Source organism: Vanacampus margaritifer, chromosome 8, assembly GCF_051991255.1.
Source record: "Vanacampus margaritifer isolate UIUO_Vmar chromosome 8, RoL_Vmar_1.0, whole genome shotgun sequence".
Taxonomy (NCBI): Eukaryota; Metazoa; Chordata; class Actinopteri; order Syngnathiformes; family Syngnathidae; genus Vanacampus; species Vanacampus margaritifer.
This window is the reverse complement of record NC_135439.1, coordinates 1,974,094-1,995,553: the sequence shown is the minus strand read 5'-3', so window position 1 is coordinate 1,995,553 and position 21,460 is coordinate 1,974,094. Positions and strand designations below refer to the sequence as shown.

General features: G+C 40.7%; 5 protein-coding genes across 8 annotated transcripts; 3 read left to right on the top strand and 2 right to left on the bottom strand.

Moving 5' to 3' along the window:
• Nucleotides 1-2,711: 2,711 nt before the first annotated feature.
• Nucleotides 2,712-4,292, top strand: LOC144056863 (transcription factor HES-5-like). The gene is made up of 2 exons (XM_077573955.1): nucleotides 2,712-2,792; nucleotides 3,581-4,292. The coding sequence occupies exons 1-2, from the start codon at nucleotides 2,742-2,744 to the stop codon at nucleotides 3,884-3,886; spliced, it is 357 nt and encodes a 118-aa protein (XP_077430081.1). The 5' UTR covers nucleotides 2,712-2,741; the 3' UTR covers nucleotides 3,887-4,292.
• A 940-nt stretch (nucleotides 4,293-5,232) lies between these two features.
• LOC144055954 (uncharacterized) lies at nucleotides 5,233-20,992 on the bottom strand. Of its 4 annotated transcripts, none has more exons than XM_077572227.1 (5): nucleotides 20,941-20,990; nucleotides 18,370-19,146; nucleotides 17,995-18,109; nucleotides 6,677-7,622; nucleotides 5,233-5,900 (listed from the first exon to the last, which is right to left on the bottom strand). In XM_077572227.1, the coding sequence occupies exons 4-5, from the start codon at nucleotides 7,114-7,116 to the stop codon at nucleotides 5,663-5,665; spliced, it is 678 nt and encodes a 225-aa protein (XP_077428353.1). In that variant the 5' UTR covers nucleotides 7,117-7,622; nucleotides 17,995-18,109; nucleotides 18,370-19,146; nucleotides 20,941-20,990; the 3' UTR covers nucleotides 5,233-5,662. The 4 variants fall into 4 exon arrangements, with proteins under 4 accessions (XP_077428353.1, XP_077428354.1, XP_077428350.1 ...); XM_077572228.1 differs by having other exon boundaries at nucleotides 18,737-19,146; XM_077572224.1 differs by having other exon boundaries at nucleotides 17,995-19,082; nucleotides 20,941-20,992.
• Nucleotides 8,559-10,134, bottom strand: LOC144056783 (transcription factor HES-5-like). Its single transcript, XM_077573840.1, has 2 exons — nucleotides 10,059-10,134; nucleotides 8,559-9,967 (listed from the first exon to the last, which is right to left on the bottom strand). Exons 1-2 carry the CDS (start codon nucleotides 10,107-10,109, stop codon nucleotides 9,641-9,643), a joined length of 378 nt encoding a protein of 125 aa, XP_077429966.1. The 5' UTR covers nucleotides 10,110-10,134; the 3' UTR covers nucleotides 8,559-9,640.
• LOC144056701 (transcription factor HES-5-like) lies at nucleotides 14,656-16,876 on the top strand. Its single transcript, XM_077573709.1, has 2 exons — nucleotides 14,656-14,751; nucleotides 14,843-16,876. The coding sequence occupies exons 1-2, from the start codon at nucleotides 14,701-14,703 to the stop codon at nucleotides 15,167-15,169; spliced, it is 378 nt and encodes a 125-aa protein (XP_077429835.1). The 5' UTR covers nucleotides 14,656-14,700; the 3' UTR covers nucleotides 15,170-16,876.
• LOC144055955 (transcription factor HES-5-like) lies at nucleotides 18,482-20,141 on the top strand. Its single transcript, XM_077572229.1, has 2 exons — nucleotides 18,482-18,683; nucleotides 18,778-20,141. Exons 1-2 carry the CDS (start codon nucleotides 18,633-18,635, stop codon nucleotides 19,102-19,104), a joined length of 378 nt encoding a protein of 125 aa, XP_077428355.1. The 5' UTR covers nucleotides 18,482-18,632; the 3' UTR covers nucleotides 19,105-20,141.
• Nucleotides 20,993-21,460: the final 468 nt, after the last annotated feature.

Sequence of the window (21,460 nt, the reverse complement as noted above, 5' to 3'; positions counted from 1 at the left end):
GCCCACTCAAGAGACATGTGCCTCGTTAAATGCTAATTCGCCCTCATTCAAGGGAAGCCCCCTGCCCCCAGACCACCACCCACTTGCGCCTCCCCTCCTCCTCCTCCTCCTCTTCTTCATCTTTCATGATCTTTCATGGCTGATGCTTGATAGAGGAAGAGAGAAATTCGGGCAAATATTTTGACTGGATGTTGTGTCGTTCAATAATGAGGCTTTGTTGGTTGAAGACTTTTTTAACAATTATTTTTATATATATTTATAGCCAATCAATCGACCGATTAATTTAAAAATAATAACTCTACAAAAAAGAGAGAAAAACATCTGGTGTTTTTTTTTTTTTTTGCCTATTTGAAAAGCCAGTTAAATAAATCATCCGTCATTGTATACAAAAAGGAGCTCTATTTGGTGACTACAACTGATTTTATCATGTTTATCCCAGTTTTTCAATGCAAAAATTATGACAATATTTAGAAGTCTATAGAATGAATACAATAAATTTAATACCGCTAATCATGGTTGTGTTTGATTTTGTTCACTTTATGGACGGACAATTCTGAAAGTTACTGTCAATATCTAATCGCCATCGATGAGGCCTTGTGTAATTCAGATGCCCCATGGAATACTTTTGGGCGGCGGGTGCGGACGGAATATTTTTATATTTGCTGTCGATTAGCTATTAGCTAAGCTAATGTTGCTGCTCAGTTCAAATTTTTCTTCCTTGGGCGACTGGATGCACCCCGCACCCCCCTTTTTTTAATTTTGAAGTACGTACATCACAGCCCATACTGGCTTGAATATTACAACAGTATTCAAGGAAGAAAAGATTGTTTTATTTATTTTTGATTTGATTTGTTTTCTTCTTGCATTAGCTGTCAAATGTTGACTTGCATCCATTTTGTATCATTTAGAATGAAACACTTTGTGAGTCCTATAAAAAAACAATTTATACCCTCACTATCACTGCATAAAATAATTATAAGGTGATGATACATTGAAAAACTGCCAATATTGTGATTTTTTACTGGTTGTATTTATTTCCATAAAATGAAGCAAAAGAGTATTAAAGTATGTGTCGGCTGGGAATGTGGATTATAATGAACGATCCGCTTGATGTAAACATCTAAAGAGGCCCGGCGGCAACCCCCCCACCCCCACCCCCCCATTTTGTCTATTGTGCCCGGGGGGCTGTGAGTCTCTCTCCTCGGCTTTCCCACACCGGCTTCCATTCAGCGCACTTGTGCGGGACAAAAGAAGTGTGTCTGCTTGCACATCACATTGATGACACACAGACTCACTTTACAGCTTCACTGCCGCCGCTCCTCAATGGCAACTGGCCAGCTTTTTTGTTCAAGGGCCAGCAGGAATTCAGACGTGCACGGGATTCCCAGGACTTGGCCGGCATTCCCGCCGACTGTTTACGCTGGTCGCATTCACCCCCTCATTAACTATGAAAGAGAATCCCGTCACTCGCTGTGGTTAATCATATAATCATGTGTGAGAAATGACTTTTTATTGCATGTGGCCGACTATTGCAAGGAAAAGTGACATTTCATCAACTGGACACACAAATCTCAGTTTGTTAATGAATTAATCAATAGACTCGGCAACCACTTTGTCGTGGGAAATTATCCAATGTAGGTTTCCATTATTCTAATTGTCAACAAGAAAAAAAATGTCTAAAGAAAAAAAAAATCTAATTGTCAACTAAACAAACAACAAAATTCAGGACATTTTGGGAATATTTTTTCCACATTCCCAAAATTCCTTTGTTTCCCACAATTCCACATTTCTGCAGGGGAAAAAAATCCCAATTCCATTGATATAAATGAGACTCATCTTTCCACAATTCGCAACCGATTCAAACCTTCCAACTTACAAAATATGCACAAAATTCAGCACATCTTGGGAAACAATTTTCCTCATTCCCCAAATTCCAACAAATTTTCCAACTATTTCACACTTCCCAAATTCTCCACATTTGCCATATTGCACATTTTCTGTGACATTGCCTAATTGGTGGAGACATTTGATGTAATTAGCTCCTCCTTCCACATTTCTTAATCGATTCACATGATCCTAACTTGAAACTATTCAGCTCATTAACCGTGGAAATGAGTTTTCACATGACCACAATTCCCAAATGTTCACTATAAACTAACCAAATTCAGAGATATTTTACATTAATAACTTCTACTTCCACAGTTCTTAAAAGTGATTCTAATATTTCAACTACTGTTCAATCATTTCAAATGTTCAGTTTGAGTTGAGCACCCCCCCCCCCCCATTCCAAGATGTTTCAGTTCAGCATCCATCCATTTTCTATTCTGGGATTTGACATCAAGCTGCACAGACATGAAGCTCGAACCCAGAGCTGTGAGGCAGACGTGCACTTTACAGTATGTTCACTAAATGGAGCAATCTAATTGTGGCACAGAAGCGTGCCTGCCTGCTCAAAAGTCTTTGATGGCAGCAGATGTGCACTCCTCAGGATCACCACTTTCCCACATTCACACAGAGCTCAGGAAGACCCCCACTTACGCATCCCCCCTTCCCCACCCCTCCCTTGGTCCAGCTGCTCCCCTGAGATGTAACTATTGTCTCCCCGTGCTGCTCTCTGATTGGCTGCCAGTGTGAGAAAGTGTTGAGGCCCACATTGACATGAAGACGTGGGACTATAAATAGGACGGAGGCATGAAGGCAGGGGAGAGCACATTGTGCATGGACAGCACACGCATCCAGACATGGCACCTGTGATGGCTCTGCAAGACTCTCACATGAATCTCACACACAAGGTACGGTCAGCAGCTTTCCACCAGTCTTAGCTACAGTCATCTGTTCATCATTACAGTTCAGTTTAATTAACAGTTTTAAGTGCAACGTATTTGGATGCAATCTTTTTCTTTCTTTTTTTAAACCGATTGCTTTTTAAACATTCATTTCAGTACAATTGTAATACACTTGCACAGTTCAGTGTAATTCAAGTGTAGTTTGACATTTTTAGATACTTGGACACAATGGCTCAGAGGAATATACAGGGGGTGCATAATAGAAAAGAGAAAACACGTGCAATAACTATGGAACTTAAAAAAAAAAATCGATCAAACCCGGGAAAATTACTTTCATTTTCTTGTTTTTTTTAAATAATTAAAATACTTATTTAACTTGTTGTAAAATAAAAACACAAAAAAACGTTAAAAAAAATATTGTTTTTTAGATTTAATTATTTTTTTGTAGTTATTATACGTGTTTTCTTTCTCTTTTTTTCTATCATTTTATACCTACTTTTGCAACCCCCCTGTAAATTAAAAATGAATAAATTAAATCTAATTAATTAAAGAAAAAAGTCATTATAATTTAAAAAACAATAATGAACAGATTTAATTTATTTTTACTGTTTAGATTTTTTTTTTAAATATAGGCTATTGATTTGCACCCCCTGCCTCGTTTTTAACAAACACTTAACTTGGGGCTACTCACCAAATACCTTCTCCTGTATTTGAATGCTGTTTAATATGATTATTATTTATTTTGAAGTGGTTTGAAACTTCCACATCCTCATCCTCATTTGTTCTTGTTGCAGATTCGAAAGCCTCTGGTGGAGAAGTTACGACGAGAGCGGATCAACAGCAGCATCGAGCAGCTCAAGGCTCTGCTGGCTCCGGAGTTCCTCCAGCAGCACAAAGACTCCAAGATGGAGAAGGCCGACGTGCTGGAGATGACCGTTTGCTTCCTCCGACGGCTCCAGTCGCTCCGTCGCGGGTACACCAAGTGCGCCAGGGAGGCGGCCCACTTCCTCTCCGAGGAGCAACTGCGGTCTTCCTTTGAGGAGAAACCGAGAGAGGAGGAAGAGAGCTCGGCCAAGAGCGCCCCCTGGAGGCCCTGGTAGACCGTCAGAACTGCGGATCAAGTTCAGTTCGCCTTTTGTGAAGGCTTATTATGTTGTTGTGCAGACAACTTTTGCATTGTTGTTCTTTTTGTTGGAAAAAAAGACTCCTGTTCTTTGTATTCAAGGGTTTATGTGTGTGGCAAATTGAATTATTCCCATTGGGAGTGCATTTACTGTATGTTTGCCATTACACCGTTGAATGGTGTATTTGTACATTTCCTTCTACGAAGGAGCAAAGGTCATACATGTTGAACATGTTTCCGATTCACATGCGTGTTTTAGGATGCGTGCTGATTCCGAGGAATGGCAGCATGCGCACACAAACACACCTTCAGTGAAGGTGTTAAAATGAATGTATTGCTTTCAAACCAAGGCATTCGCATTAAAGCAATCACGAAAAACAGCACATGCTTCTCTAGTGATTCATTTTCTTCTTTTTTATTTCCGTCCATGCACAAAGAGTGCAGCGGGTAAATTTGAGGCCATAATTATAGCCTGACTGACATGGATTCCAATATTTGGCAGAAGAAAATTCTGATAACCAATTAATCAGCTGAATAATTAAAATATTTGTTATATTGAATAGAGTAAAATATTTATTTGGTCATTAATGCTAATAACAATAAAGATATGAATTACAGACAGAAGATTTGACAGTTTTAAAATACTTTGTCCAAAATATTAGAAAAATAAAAAAAATAGGCAAAATTCCACACTTGGCGGACTTTTGTTATTGTCTTGGTCTTATTTGTTAATGTGGAACAAACAATAACAATCAGAAAAAGAGCTAGCATTAGCGGATTAAATCAAACATTAGAAAAGGAATACAAGCATGAGGAGAACATAGAAGGGGCTGAGCCAAGATTTGAACCCAGGACCACTCCACTGTGAGGCATTCTTGCTAACCACGAGTACACTTATATGCCCACGCTCAGTTTTGAAAAGGAAAATATTAGCAACAACTCTGTCAAGCATTTGAGTCATTTCCCACCTAAATGTGATCAAATAACCACACTTGTCGCTTGATTACTAAATTATTTTCTCTCTACTTATGTTATTTATATTAGTATTGTTTTAACGATTATTTTATGTTTTCTGCACAGAGCTTTGTTGCAGTTGTGGTTGCTTTTGAAAGGCATGTATTTTTCCTTTTGTGTTTCCCGAGGGCTAGCTTTGTGACTTGTACACAGCACATATCAGCTCACAGTTCTGAGGTTCTGGGTTCAAATCTTGACCTTTGCTTTCCTCCCACATGCCCAAAACACACGTTAGCTTTACTAGAGACTTGAAATTGTCGCTAGGTGTCAACGTGCTTAACAGACCAAATTAAACAAGTGAGTCGAAAATACATTGTGCATTATTTATTCTTTCATTTAAAAAAAATATGCATTAACACAAAACAAAACGGAAAGCATACAACATATGCATAATGCCAAAAAATAGCACAGCCCCTTTTAAAGAAAATAAAAGGTAATGCAGGTAAGCCCTTGAAACAAGGCAGGACATATACAAAAAATGTGCGAGGCCACATTTTCACATAGTTTAGTTTGACTAAGCACATTATGCTCCGAAGGCAATCTAAAAAAAAGATTGCAGCCTTAAAAAAGTCAAAATAACTGAGTGGTTGCAAAGAAACACAACCATAAGACACTTTGTGTGGAAAAAAATATAGCAGCAAAGTCATCAAAGTTCCACCACCAACAGCCTCTCCGACTTCTTCAGTGAGGCAACCGAGCATCGCGATGAGTCTCTGTGGAGTCGATTATTGGCGAGAGGCTAGCAGCAAAGCGGCGCCAGGTCCTCGTCTGCGTCGGGGAAAAGTCGCAGGAGTTCCCGGGCGGGTTTGGAGTAACCTTGGTGGGAAAGCAGCGTCCTCCGCAGCGTGAGGAAGCACTTGGTCTTCTCCAGAAGTTCGGCCAGCGGGAGGCCGCCCTGCAGTACCAGCTCCTCCAGCAGGGTGCGCAGTTTCTCCACGCCGCCGCTGCATTTCCTCTCCAGCGTGTGCAGCTTGCACCTGAAGAAGAAAAGTTCATTCTTGTCATGTGATCACATTTTACTGAAACATACGCCGAAAAAAAATAATTAATACATTTAAAAAATCTAATTTTTACACATTACGTGTTCACTAAACTAACCAAAATATTATAAAAAGCTGCAACTACAACTGGAGACTGTTCATAATATTTTGGTTCCCTTATTTCGCAAGGGTCAAATTATTAGGATCAGCATCCTTTGCAAGACAAATTTTCAAATTTTATTTGAATTTACTACACTCATTAATAGCAGTTTCTAGTATTTTAGTTCTATTATTTAACTATGCAAAATTCAAAATATTAGGAACGACTTTCATTTAGGTGCAAAAACAACTGTTCCTAATATTTTGACCCACCTGTGTTCCAAAATAAACAAATATTACGAACGGTCTTCAGTCAGATGTAGTTGTTTCTAATATTTTGGTTTCCTTAATTAGCCACATGAAAATGGTAAAAGATTGCAACTGTTCTTAATATTTTTGACCCACTTTAGTTTAAAAGTAAGTAGTTAAAAAAAAAAAAAGGGGGGGGGGTGACGATCAATCAGCCCTAATTCAAAATCATGTTAAGCTGTATATTTTGGACTTCCCATGTAGTCAAGGGAAAGAAAATAATAGTAACAGTCAGCCATCATTCAGATTCAATTGCGAATGTTCCGAATATTTTTGACCCTGACATTGCTGATCAAGGGAACCAAAATATTGGGAATGTAATGACTTTAAACTACACAACTTCAGTGTACCTAATAGTGACTCACCTAAAGAGCTGCTCCTTGATGCTGTCCTGAAGTTCAAGGTCCGCGTACAGAGACATGATGTGTAATGCTTTGGAGTCCAAATGAGTGCGATGAGACGTGCCGGTCGAGCATGTCTCATTTATGCTCCCCGGTGGCCAATCAGAGGCCGACGTGCTGCGCCGGGGGGGGGGGGGGGGTGACAATGGCGTGAATGGCGTGTCAGACGGAGCAGGTGGGCTGCACGCCGGTTCACGCAAGGTCAGTGGGAAAATGTTCCTCCTTGGGTGGACACGACCCAAACCGCCGACGCCCCCTCCATGAGACCCCCAGTGGACAGATGAGGCCCGAGCGTGAGACGCAAACATGCGACTGAGTCTCACATGAAAACCTTCAGGAGAATATTTATGAATGGATGCTTTCCAATTTTGGAAATAGTAACGTGTCCATTCATGAAATAGCATTTAGAGTAAAATGAAAGATGACATCACTGATTTGTCACGTGACACTTACATCCTTCAGCCTTCTTTCTTTATTCCCGTCATCTTTTCTTATCATATTTGTAACCATGAAGCTATAATTTATTTTACCTTTCATCCATTATAATCTTTCATATCGCATATGTTCCTTTCTGGTGCTGATTGTTGCCATGGTAACACAGCCCTGTGTGTGTGTGTGTGTGCTTTAAGGCCGTCGCGTGTTTCCCACGAGCGGATGGTGGGGGGTGCCGGGCAGATGGCGGCTGAGTCAAGTGGCCCCCTGGCCGATCCTGGGAATCCGGCCGAGGCTTTAGTGGGAGTAGACACACTTCTATTGTTCTGGCCGCCTTTCACCAGTGTGGGAAGTCGTGTGTCCCCAAGGCTCCCAGATCCCAGCATGGAAGGGGTGGGGGCGCGAGGGGGATCAGAGGATGGCATCGTGGCACTTGGGCATGTCCAGTCATGTGCTGGGTGGAGGCAAAGATGAACCTCTGGACAGATGGAGCAGAGATGACAACCAAAATGAGAACTGTTTACAATATGTAGAACGTCACTGCATTATACTGAGGGACGTTTATAATTTTGGCAATTTGTTGTTGTTGTTTTTTTGTGGTTCATAAGTGGGCAAAAACAACACCAATCAGTCAAATAACAATAGTAAAATTCAAGGGAAAATATAATATTAAAAAATAATCTGCATACATAAAATTAACATTTCACACCTTGATAATTATGCGTTTTAAATGTATTCTGGGGACGGAATTAATAAACTTCGGATTCATCCCGTCAGCCCTTTTTCTTTTCGGATGTTTGTCCGAAAGGAAAAAATAATGAATAAAAACAAGGCAAAATATAATTTACTTGCCTCATCTATACAAAACTACAGAGGCAAAAAAAAAAGGGGGGGGGGACACTGAAATGAAATGACAGGTAATGAAATTATGAACATTAACGTCGTTGTGTACATGCGCAAAATAGGAAGATACATCCGGGTTAACTTAGCACCGAAGATGTCATATCAGAACAATTAAAATACGAAGTCTTACCAGCTGTCACTTCGATGTTGCAAACAAGCTCAATGCAATAAAAGGAAAAAAATATATTACTTTATGTGGAAACTGGAAACCGTAGTGTTTTGCCAGTTATTATGATACCAATAGCCTTGATGGTTTCTGTTAGCTTTGCGGTGTTGTGTGCGTCTAGTTTTATGTTCCGGGCTGTTACGATAATTAATATCTGTTCTGGCATTTACGCATGTTATTGCTCATTATTATTGCTAAAACGATTTTTAAAATTAACAGAATGTGTCGTTGTCGGGTGGATAATTGTTATATTAAAATATTTACAAATAAATAAGTAAATAAATAATAATCAGAGAATGCCACGCAGTGTAGCTGTTATATGAAATCAAATCGCAACACAATGTGTTTACAATGACATATTTGTTTATTGACAACTAGTCAACTCAGCAAAGTGATGATACATCACACACACAAACACATTCGCCTTTACAAAAGACACAAATAGGAACACTACTGGTTCAAACAAACAAAGCGAAGACATTGATTGATTTTACAAAAGCCACCACAAGAGCAATCACAAGTTTTCACATGCCTCTTACAATTATGTCCACTGACTGAACAACTGAGATCAATATGATCCATAACATTGTAATAAAACACAATGTCCTCATGTTTACATACAATAATGTATGAAAAGGTCTAACAATCATAAATACAATTGCTAAAGCAATCAAAATCGTTATGCGTGAAATGTTCTTTTAAGACATTATTGCTGTTATGTTTCCAAAGAAAAAAATCTTCCAGCAAAAAATTGAGATCAATATGATCAATAACATTGTGAAATATATGAAAAGGCTTTAAAAACTAATGACTATTTCCATAGGAAAATTCAGCCATAAATAATGACTGTAAGTCAATTGACAACCAAGATTAACATGTTCAATAATATTTGTTACAAGATCCGTAAAAATGTCAGAAATAACCTAACAAAATGAATAATGTGAAATACAAATGCAATCAAAAGTGATTCATGCAACATGCATGACGAAATTTTCTTATAAAAGACAGTCTTGCATTTCTCTTCCCAAAAAGAAAAAAAAATCAGCAAACAGTTCAGATCAATATGATTAATATCACCAAAAAAAGAACAATATAATTGTATAACAATATAAGAAAAGGCTTCAGAGATGAATAAAGATGATTACCAAAGCAATCGGACTCTTCATACAACATGTATGACAAGATAATATCATTGCTGTTGTTTCCACAGGACATCAACCAGCAAGACAAAATGATCAGTATGATCAGTAACATCACAAATGAACATAATTTGTCACCATTTTCCATATTAAAAAATATATGAAAAATTCGATTGCAAATGCAATCAGATGTGATTCATGCATGGTGCACGATCAAAGTTCTTCCGCTGATATTTCCCATGATAGGAAATCAAGCAAGTTGAGGACGTGCCATGCAAACAAGTCACGTCAGTCAGTCTGTGTCTGCCAGGGCCTCCAGGGGGCGCTGTGGGCCGAGCGCTCCTCCTTGCTGATGCTGCTGTGGCCTGGAGAGCTGAGAGGAGACAAGTCCTCCTCTCCGGTCTTCTCCTCACAGGAAGGCCTGAAGCGCGTCCCGGCCGCAGGGACGGACCGGAGTCTCCTGAGGACGCAAACGGTCATCTCCAGGACGTCGGCCTTCTCCATCTTGGAGTCTTTGTGCTGCTGGAGGAACTCTGCAGCCAGGAGAGACTTGAGCTGCTCGATGCTGCTGTTGATTCGCTCTCGCCGCAACTTCTCCACCAGAGGCTTTCGGATCTGCAACGGGAGCAAATGAGGATGAGGACGCTTGTCGAGCAGTGAGTAGATGACGACGATGATGATGATGGGATGATGAAGATGAACGTACCTTGTGTGTGAGAGTCAGGTGCGAGTCTTGCATAGAGATGGCAGGTGCCATGTCTGGATGCGTGCGCTGTCCATGCACAATGTGCTCTCTCCTGCCTTCATGCCTCCGTCCTATTTATAGTCCCACATCTCCATATCAATGTGGGCCTCTGCACGTTCTCACACTGGCAGCCAATCAGAGAGCGGCACGCCGGGACAATAGTCACATCTCAGGGGAGCAGCTGGGGGGACGCAAGGGAGGCTTTGTGAGGGGCTCGTAGGATTCTGGTGGGAAAGTGCTGACCCTGTCGAGAGCACATCTGCTGCCATCGATGACTTTGAACTGGCACACGCCGTTATGATTTTTTGGGGGGTGTGAGACGCTTCCGATGATGACATCAAATAGTCCCTACGGAAATGTAACCAGCGTGCTATTTTTAGTCTCAGCAGTCGTCGTCGTAGTAAATATCTGATAAATGTATCGATCATGAAAGTGTTGCATTCAAATTTCTTCTCACAGCAACATTACCTCAGATAGTTGTTTTCAAAAGTTCACAAAAGAATTTTTGAAAGCTTAACTATGGGAACATTTATGTTTTGACATTTAGATGAGTAAAAGTGAACATAGTGAGTAGAAACACTTTTTGTGTATTGATGAATGATGAGCATTCCATCATCATGTATTGAACCAAAGTTGCAAACTATCAGCTTGACGTCTCCTTCACTTGTTGCCTATGAAGCGCGTCGGTGGTGGGAACCACTTGCGAGCCCTCAGGTCAAAGTTGACTCCACGCGCCAAACGCTCCCGGTTAGCCGGCGGCGTGAAAGTGGCTAGCTAATGTTGCCGCATAATGACACACGCTTGTATTGTTGCTGGTGTGGGAAAGCGGAGCAAAGTCTCTCTCAGAGCCGCTGTGGGACAATTGAAGCTGACCTTTGACCTGCGGCCATGTGATCACACAATCATGAGCATCCGTTGACACCTTCTGATGTAATATCGTAGAAACTAAAATGTGAATCTGCTACTTTAGCATGTACGTATGTATGTACGCTATTATGTATGTTTATCAGCATTCGTATAAATGTGAATGTATACTTGGAAAAGTTCTTTCGATTGACATCGTCAGAGAAACAATTATATAAAAAGAATATCAATATGCCACTAATAGTAAATATAAGTAAAAACAAGAATCAATAGAAAATGACTCAATAATAACTTTCTAATGCAACAATGTAGCAATGAGCGTTTCAGGCCGCTATTTTATCACGTGTTTATTTTTAGAATCAAATCATGCAAATCCGTCACTCAAATACTCGTTAGGCTTTCGTTTCCACCTGTTCTCATCAGACCGGTTACTTATGTTTATTAACAAGCTCCCTCCAGCCACTCGTGCCTTGTTCAAAACCTCAAAAATTATTCCAAAAACATGTGAACGACTACATCCCATCAACAGATGCTTTGACCGATACTGTTCTTAAGAAGAAACCATTTTTAAAAATGAGCAACACAAAGACTTTTTTTTCCCTTTAATCTATACTCGAATTGCTTTTAAGGTTGACATTATTGGTTATCAGCATCGGATAATGTGCCACTTCAAGGTATGAGTGTGTGAAAACTCCAAAGGGATTTGGCACACTTCAGGAAACAGCTGCCGTCGTTGGCCAATGGCGGCCTTTCCCTCCAGATGTCATCCTCTGTGTGCGTGTGTGTGCGTGCGTGTGTGTGTGTGTGCGCGCGTGTGTGTGTGTGTGTGTTTCACATCCTTTCACATGTGGGAAAGTGGTGACCCTTTGCGGGCACATCAATGACTTTGACCCGGCACACGCCATTATGATGCTGGGGGGGGGGGGCACACATGTTATGTGGACACCATCATTGCCATTGATGACAAGTCAGGGTGAAAATAAATTCATCTGGAATATCGTCACCTAAATGTAGCGGTGTCACGAATAATCAACACTAAATCAACTGATTTCTTTAGTCTTTAATCGACATACGACATTTGCAAATGTCTGCTTTTACTTTGGAAAACAAAAAATAACATTTTGTCTAGTTTCTGACATGTTATGGACCAAACCAGGAAATGAATCATAATAAAATTAAGGGGAAAAAATAAGAGTCAGTTTAATCTATATTACATTTGCACCATTTTCTGTTTTTAGAACTCAAATGTGCTGAGACATTTGAAACCTCTCGCTACTTCTGCACTTAGCAGACATTTGAAGTCAACACTGAGACGCTAATCGATGCACGTGTTCCTCAAATGGACATCAGCGTGTGTGTTAAGCTGCGTCTCCAAGGGTTGCACATATAAAGCTTTTGTCCCAGGGGGCTTCCTCAGGGAGTGCCCCCCTCCTCTGGTTCCCACACTTGCAGCAATGCAAGTGTGTCTCATTAGGCGGTCGGTCGCAACGAAACATGTGAGCTGGGACGCCTTGACGGGCAAACGTGATATTTTGTAGTCCACTTGTTGTTTGTGTTTGGGGTGTTTGCGAGGAGTGCAAACGTGCTCGTAAGACGGCGGAGGACACGCAGCAGTCTGACGGTGACTGCCGGGAGCTGTGAGGAGAAGCTGCGGGACACTTTCCCACACACGCTCCTTCCAAAGCACAAAAGACATGAATGGGCCTGAGGCCTGACTATTTTACACACACGGAGGGTGACATCTGGAGGGAAAGGCCGCCATTGGCCAACCACGGCAGCTGTTTCCTGAAGTGTGCCAAATCCCTTCGGAGTTTGGACAATAAGCGGCCTGCTGGTGGCGCCCTCCTCGCTCACTTTCACACACTTGTCATATCATTCCTTCAGGATAAGACAAAATGGGACATTTGTAAAAATCTGCTTTTGGAAAACAAACATCAACATATTGGCCTGTTTTCTGGCATGTTGGTACATCCTCTGCACTGTCAATTTAAAATATCCTATGTTTGGAAAACAAAAAAAGGGGGGGGAATTAAAAAGTGTATTTTTATCCAATTCATGAATTAATAAAATATATATATATAATATTATATATTTTTTAAATGCTCATCTGCTCATAAAGCAGATTTGACAATCTCATTTGTTAGTTAGTTAAAAAGTGTTAAATTTGCGTGGTCGCATCGTCGCAGGTCAAAGGTCAGCTTCAATTGTCCCTCAGCCGATCTGAGAGGGACTCTGCTGCGCTTTCCCACACCAGAACAATGCAAGTGTGTGGAGTCAACTTTGACCCGCGGGCGCACAATTTCTTCCCACTGACGTGTTTTCACCCGCAACAAGTGAAGGAGACGTCAAACTAATAGTTAGTGATTTTGATTCAACACTTGATGCTGGAACGTTGCGTCATTCATCAATATGCGCAAATAGCGTCATTCTTCCACACCAAAATATAGCTTTCAGAAACTCTTCGAAGAAACTAACATATTGAAACTTAAAGCACCATCGGAACAAGGTTATCAATATAGTACATTTTCAATTGTACAGTATTTTGAAGTGAAGTGTGTATTTTGGATTGAATATTTAATTTATCATTTTGTATTTTTTTTCATTAACCGAAATAGGTTTTAATAATTAAAAAAAAAACACTTGTCAATGAGTGCTTTTATTACCATACAGTTTGTTTTTTTTCTTCAAAAAAGCCGTTTCAGTCCAAATAACTTTTGCTAGCACACGTTCACTTTATTATGAACGCAGATTAGCTTACACAATCACTTTTCAAAAACATACTTATAAACCGAAATAGCAAAATAGCAAAATTCAACATTGTAGTTTATGCATAGAAAAGTATTCAAGTTTGATCATAACAGTGTGATCACATGGCCGCAGGTCAAAGGTCAGCTTCAATTGTCCCACAGCGGCTCTGAGAGAGACTTTGCTCCGCTTTCCCACACCAGCAACAATACAAGCGTGTGTCATTATGCGGCAACATTAGCTAGCCACTTTCACGCCGCCGGCTAACCGGGAGCGTTTGGCGCGTGGAGTAAACTTTGACCTGAGGGCTCGCAAGTGGTTCCCACCACCGACGCGCTTCATAGGCAACAAGTGAAGGAGACGTCAAGCTGATAGTTTGCAACTTTGGTTCAATACATGATGATGGAATGCTCATCATTCATCAATACACAAAAAGTGTTTCTACTCACTATGTTCACTTTTACTCATCTAAATGTCAAAACATAAATGTTCCCTGTTCCCATAATTCTTTTGTGAACTTTTGAAAACAACTATCTGAGGTAATGTTGCTGTGAGAAGAAATTTGAATGCAACACTTTCATGATCGATACATTTATCAGATATTTACTACGACGACGACTGCTGATACTAAAAATAGCACGCCGGTTACATTTCCGTAGGGACTATTTGATGTCATCATCGGAAGCGTCTCACACCCCCAAAAAATCATAACGGCGTGTGCCAGTTCAAAGTCATCGATGGCAGCAGATGTGCTCTCGACAGGGTCAGCACTTTCCCACCAGAATCCTACGAGCCCCTCACAAAGCCTCCCTTGCGTCCCCCCAGCTGCTCCCCTGAGATGTGACTATTGTCCCGGCGTGCCGCTCTCTGATTGGCTGCCAGTGTGAGAACGTGCAGAGGCCCACATTGATATGGAGATGTGGGACTATAAATAGGACGGAGGCATGAAGGCAGGAGAGAGCACATTGTGCATGGACAGCACACGCATCCAGACATGGCACCTGCCATCTCTCTGCAAGACTCGCACCTGACTCTCACACACAAGGTACGTTCATCTTCATCATCCCATCATCATCATCATCATCATATACTCACTGCTCGACAAGCGTCCTCATCCTCATTTTCTCCCGTTGCAGATCCGAAAGCCTCTGGTGGAGAAGTTGCGGCGAGAGCGAATCAACAGCAGCATCGAGCAGCTCAAGTCTCTCCTGGCTGCCGAGTTCCTCCAGCAGCACAAAGACTCCAAGATGGAGAAGGCCGACGTCCTGGAGATGACCGTTTGCGTCCTCAGGAGACTCCGGTCCGTCCCTGCGGCCGGGACGCGCTTCAGGTCTTCCTGTGAGGAGAAGACCGGAGAGGAGGACTTGTCTCCTCTCAGCTCTCCAGGCCACAGCAGCATCAGCAAGGAGGAGCGCTCGGCCCACAGCGCCCCCTGGAGGCCCTGGCAGACACAGACTGACTGACGTGACTTGTTTGCATGGCACGTCCTCAACTTGCTTGATTTCCTATCATGGGAAATATCAGCGGAAGAACTTTGATCATGCACCATCCATGAATCACATCTGATTGCATTTGCAATCGAATACTTTTTACATATTTTTTAAATATGGTAACGAACGGGACAAATTATGCTAATTTGTCATGCTACTGATCATACTGATCATTTGTTTCTGCTGATTGATGTCCTATGGAAAGAACAGCAATTATCTTGTCATACATGTTGTATGAGAAGTCCGATTGCTTTGGCAATCATCTTTATTCATCTATAAAGCTTTCTCATATATTTTTATATGATGATAGTGTTCATTTTGTGTGTTATTGGTCATACTGATCACATTTTTTGTCATACATATTGTATAAACAAACTGATTGCTTTGGCAATCTTTATTAATTTCTTAAAGCACCCTCATATATTTGATATGGAAATGTTACTTCCTTCAGGATCACATTGATTCCAATATTCTCAAGTTATTAATCATATTGATGCTTTTTGATGGCAGATATTTTTAGTTTTCTCAGGAAAACGACAGCAATGAAATCTTTCATGAGGAAAGACAATGTTGTATGTTGTCATGCCTGTTGCATGAACGTCATTTGATGTTTTTTACAATGTTGAAATACTCTGATGGCATTTGTCATCTTGTAACGTACATTCAGATTTGTTTTAAGATCTTTTTTTTTTTTTTTACATGACTTGCATTCATATCAAGTTTTATTGCGATGTCATAATTGGCATTCAAATGTTTGACGTTCATTTTGTGGACATTTGAAGATGCAAACTGATCTGTTTGAGGATCACTCTGCTTTTTATTCCTGTCACCACGTGATGATGTCATTGTTATGAACAAGTCGATCTGTTGTAAGGTCCGTCGTGTGTCACATGCATGTGATGCTGTCCACACGCGTGTTTGCGTGTGTCCTCCACTCTGCCGTGAATTGCCGCGTGTCTTGTGGACGTCTACAAGTTGTTGTTGTTGTTGTGATGCGTCATCACGTCTTGTTGCTCGTGTCAATAAACACACGACGTCACTCTCCACCTTTGTGTCATCTCGTCTCTTCAAACCGACACTGGGCCACTGTTAAACTTGATGACACGTCATAAAACAGTCATAAAGACTACTTAGTGTTGGACTGAATGACAGGATGCAGCTCAGTGTGGAACTTAACGAAGGTGCTGCATGATGAGACAAACGTCACTTGTATTGTTTGCTTCTGTGGGAAAGCAGAGGAGAGTCTCTCTCGGAGGAATAAGGCATGTTCACCTTTGACCCCAGAGGCAGATGTCAGTATGGCACACAAACTTGACTGAAATTGTTTTAAAACTTGCAAATGAACTGTATTGATGTCAACGTTCTTATCATGGGAAAACTGGAATAAATAAAAAAACAATCCATTTGACAAGAAAACCACTTGTTGATGAGTGACTGATTGAATTAAATTAAATATTAAGTACATTAAATGAACACTAATTACAAACAAAATCAATTAAAGTGTAAAATAAATAAATGAACCCAAAAAAATCTAGATACAGTTAATTTACAAGTAAATACATTTTAAACCTGTAAAAATAAATAAATAAAATAAACGAATTCCATAATACAATGTAAATATATCAATTCAACTAAACAGTGCAAGATGCTTTTTATGTTGGCATTGTCGGTTATCAACAGGCCATGTGACATCATGCCACTAAAATGTATGATTTGACAAGTGTGTGAAAGTGAGCGAGGAGGGCGCCACCAACAGGCCGCTTATTGTCCAAACTCCGAAGGGATTTGGCACACTTCAGGAAACAGCTGCCGTGGTTGGCCAATGGCGGCCTTTCCCTCCAGATGTCACCCTCCGTGTGTGTAAAATAGTCAGGCCTCAGGCCCATTCATGTCTTTTGTGCTTTGGAAGGAGCGTGTGTGGGAAAGTGCCCCGCAGCTTCTCCTCACAGCTCCCGGCAGTCACCATCAGACTGCTGCGTGTCCTGCACCGTCTTACGAGCACGTTTGCACTCCTCGCAAACACCCCAAACACAAACAACAAGTGGACTACAAAATATCACGTTTGCCCGTCAAGGCGTCCCAGCTCACATGTTTCGTTGCGACCGACCGCCTAATGAGACACACTTGCATTGTTGGAAGTGTGGGAACCAGAGGAGGGGGGCACTCCCTGAGGAAGCCCCCTGGGACAAAAGCTTTATATGTGCAACCCTTGGAGACGCAGCTTAACACACACGCTGATGTCCATTTGAGGAACACGTGCATCGATTAGCGTCTCAGTGTTGACTTCAAATGTCTACTAAGTGCAGAAGTAGTACAAATAATGTTCAAAGTGCATCATTATTGGGAATTTTATGTCTCTACTAAGAATATCGGTAGTACAGTAGAATTGTAACATCTGTTAAGCGTATGAGAAGTGTTGAATGCAAAAGTCTATAAAGTGCACCAATTGTGTTCAATATTTATAATTGCAACAGGTGTGTAGTGTATTGATCGTGGTGTGTTCAATGACATGGTGTGGGAAAGAAGAGTAGATCAGAGGGCGGCTGACATTAAGCACCCCCCCCCCCTCCCTAGCTTCCTCCAAAGGGCTTCAGCAAAATTCATCTTTAAATCTGTCAGACTCCCATGCAAAAGCTGAAAGTTCATTCATGTCGTTTTCTCATTTTTACACCAAAAGCAGAAAAAATAACACTAAACTATTTCAAGATCAGTTTGAAAGCATTGACAGATGGCGCGTTTCCATAGCAACACAGAAGCAGACGGTCAGTGTGGGAAAGTGGCAGCACGCTTGTACTCACACTGAAGCGCGTGTCCAAAACACTTTGGAAGTCAAATGGTTCCGAATCCTACTCAGCTGAACGTCCTTGTTGGAATTAGTGGGAGCCCTCATGCGCTCCGTTCCTCGTCTTGTTCCTTTCAGCCAACAACAACAGCAAATGTAAAGGGCCAAAGGCTGTGATCAATTTTCTTTTTTACTATGTAGCAACAACAAAAAAGACACTGTAACAAAATATGCACTTTAGGACTTACAGTATATAGACAAACGAGAGCCGGTCAAAATATAGCTTTATATGAAACCGATTTGTGCCGTAAAAATGGTGGTGGACTGTTGATTTATTGAAGTGTTTTCCACCTTAACTACTTTCTTCTTCAACTAAAGAATCTCCCTTTACCTTCTGCATGCAGCAGATGTGCTCTCGACAGGGTCAGCACTTTCCCACCAGAATCCTACGAGCCCCTCACAAAGCCTCCCTTGCGTCCCCCCAGCTGCTCCCCTGAGATGTGACTATTGTCCCGGCGTGCCGCTCTCTGATTGGCTGCCAGTGTGAGAACGTGCAGAGGCCCACATTGATATGGAGATGTGGGACTATAAATAGGACGGAGGCATGAAGGCAGGAGAGAGCACATTGTGCATGGACAGCACACACATCCAGACATGGCACCTGCCATCTCTCTGCAAGACTCGCACCTGACTCTCACACACAAGGTACGTTCATCTTCATCATCCCATCATCATCATCATCATCGTCATCTACTCACTGCTCGACAAGCGTCCTCATCCTCATTTGCTCCCGTCGCAGATCCGAAAGCCTCTGGTGGAGAAGTTGCGGCGAGAGCGAATCAACAGCAGCATCGAGCAGCTCAAGTCTCTCCTGGCTGCCGAGTTCCTCCAGCAGCACAAAGACTCCAAGATGGAGAAGGCCGACGTCCTGGAGATGACCGTTTGCGTCCTCAGGAGACTCCGGTCCGTCCCTGCGGCCGGGACGCGCTTCAGGTCTTCCTGTGAGGAGAAGACCGGAGAGGAGGACTTGTCTCCTCTCAGCTCTCCAGGCCACAGCAGCATCAGCAAGGAGGAGCGCTCGGCCCACAGCGCCCCCTGGAGGCCCTGGCAGACACAGACTGACTGACGTGACTTGTTTGCATGGCACGTCCTCAACTTGCTTGATTTCCTATCATGGGAAATATCAGCGGAAGAACTTTGAACATGCACCATGCATGAATCACATCTGATTGCATTTGCAATCGAATTTTTCATATATTTTTTAATATGGAAAATGGTGACAAATTATGTTCATTTGTGATGTTACTGATCATACTGATCATTTTGTCTTGCTGGTTGATGTCCTGTGGAAACAACAGCAATGATATTATCTTGTCATACATGTTGTATGAAGAGTCCGATTGCTTTGGTAATCATCTTTATTCATCTCTGAAGCCTTTTCTTATATTGTTATACAATTATATTGTTCTTTTTTTGGTGATATTAATCATATTGATCTGAACTGTTTGCTGATTTTTTTTCTTTTTGGGAAGAGAAATGCAAGACTGTCTTTTATAAGAAAATTTCGTCATGCATGTTGCATGAATCACTTTTGATTGCATTTGCATTTCACATTATTTATTTTGTTAGGTTATTTCTGACATTTTTACGGATCTTGTAACAAATATTATTGAACATGTTAATCTTGGTTGTCAATTGACTTACAGTCATTATTTATGGCTGAATTTTCCTATGGAAATAGTCATTAGTTTTTAAAGCCTTTTCATATATTTCACAATGTTATTGATCATATTGATCTCAATTTTTTGCTGGAAGATTTTTTTCTTTGGAAACATAACAGCAATAATGTCTTAAAAGAACATTTCACGCATAGCGATTTTGATTGCTTTAGCAATTGTATTTATGATTGTTAGACCTTTTCATACATTATTGTATGTAAACATGAGGACATTGTGTTTTATTGCAATGTTATGGATCATATTGATCTCAGTTGTTCAGTCAGTGGACATAATTGTAAGAGGCATGTGAAAACTTGTGATTGCTCTTGTGGTGGCTTTTGTAAAATCAATCAATGTCTTCGCTTTGTTTGTTTGAACCAGTAATGTTCCTATTTGTGTCTTTTGTAAAGGTGAATGTGTTTCCAATTGTGTGATGTATCATCACTTTGCTGAGTTGACTAGTTGTCAATAAACAAATACAGTATGTCATTGTAAACACATTGTGTTGTGATTTGATTTCATATAACAGTTACACTGCGTGCGTGGCATTCTCTGATTATTATTTATTTACTTATTTATTTGTAAATATTGTAATATAACAATTATCCACCCGACAACGACACATTCTGTTCATTTTAAAAATCGTTTTAGCAATAATAATGAGCAATTACATGCGTAAATGCCAGAACAGATATTAATTATCGTAACACCCCGGAACATAAAACTAGACGCACACAACACCGCAAAGCTAACAGAAACCGTCGAGGCTATTGGTATCATAATAACTGGGAAAACACTACGGTTTCCAGTTTCCACATAAAGTAACAAACCCCTATAGCCTTTTATTAAAAATTAAATGCTGAAAAATTTTAAACATTTCGCAAAGTTATTTTGTGTTCTTCCTCACATCTGATGTTACATAATTATAATGTACTCTAATTTGAGTATATTTGTACTTTATTGTATCTGTTACCCTTCTGGAAAAAATATTATTATTTATCTAATTTAATTAATTTCTTTATTTATTTTACAAAATTGAATGTCAATTTGTTTGTTTCATAGTAAGGAATTCAAAAGCGAAGAAGCTGTTAGCTGTCTGGCAACTAGCTATCAGTAGCAAATTAGAAATTTATTGCCAACTCTTCTCTTTATTGTCATTTATATTAGTGGGAAGAAGTATTTCCATAAACAACGCTCTACACGATGGGAAAGTTATCCATTCGAGAATGTACAGTACATCTTACTTTTGAGCTACGCGCCGTTTCAGGTGTCGCCAGTTGCCATCACTGTTTCCTAGTTATGTTTCCGCCTTCTTTCGTCAGCTCGCGTCCTGATTGGCTGTCATTTCGTTCATGTGAGAACGTCGACCTCAATTAGTGTTGACGTCACATAACAGTTAACGCGTTCAAATACATTTAAGAAAACACACCTCACTTCACAAAATAATCAGCAACGATAATATGTAGACTGAAAAATTTGTTTTGGTGACTTTTTGGTATGTTTTTGTAGTAACCAATTTGGCCACCAGAGTCCGCTGTTGGCTCAATTAAGCTCATTGACGGTGCTGCCCCCATTCATCATCCGGTTGTATAAAATTATAAAATTGTTGTTGGTGTTGTTGTCGAATTACATACAACATATGCGAGGTTCAAAACCTCAGGATCTAAATTACTTATTAATAAATAACTGTATATCATGCACTAGCTCTGGGTGTGGGTAAATATTTACAGTATGTTCAAAGGTCACATTTGAATTATTATTATT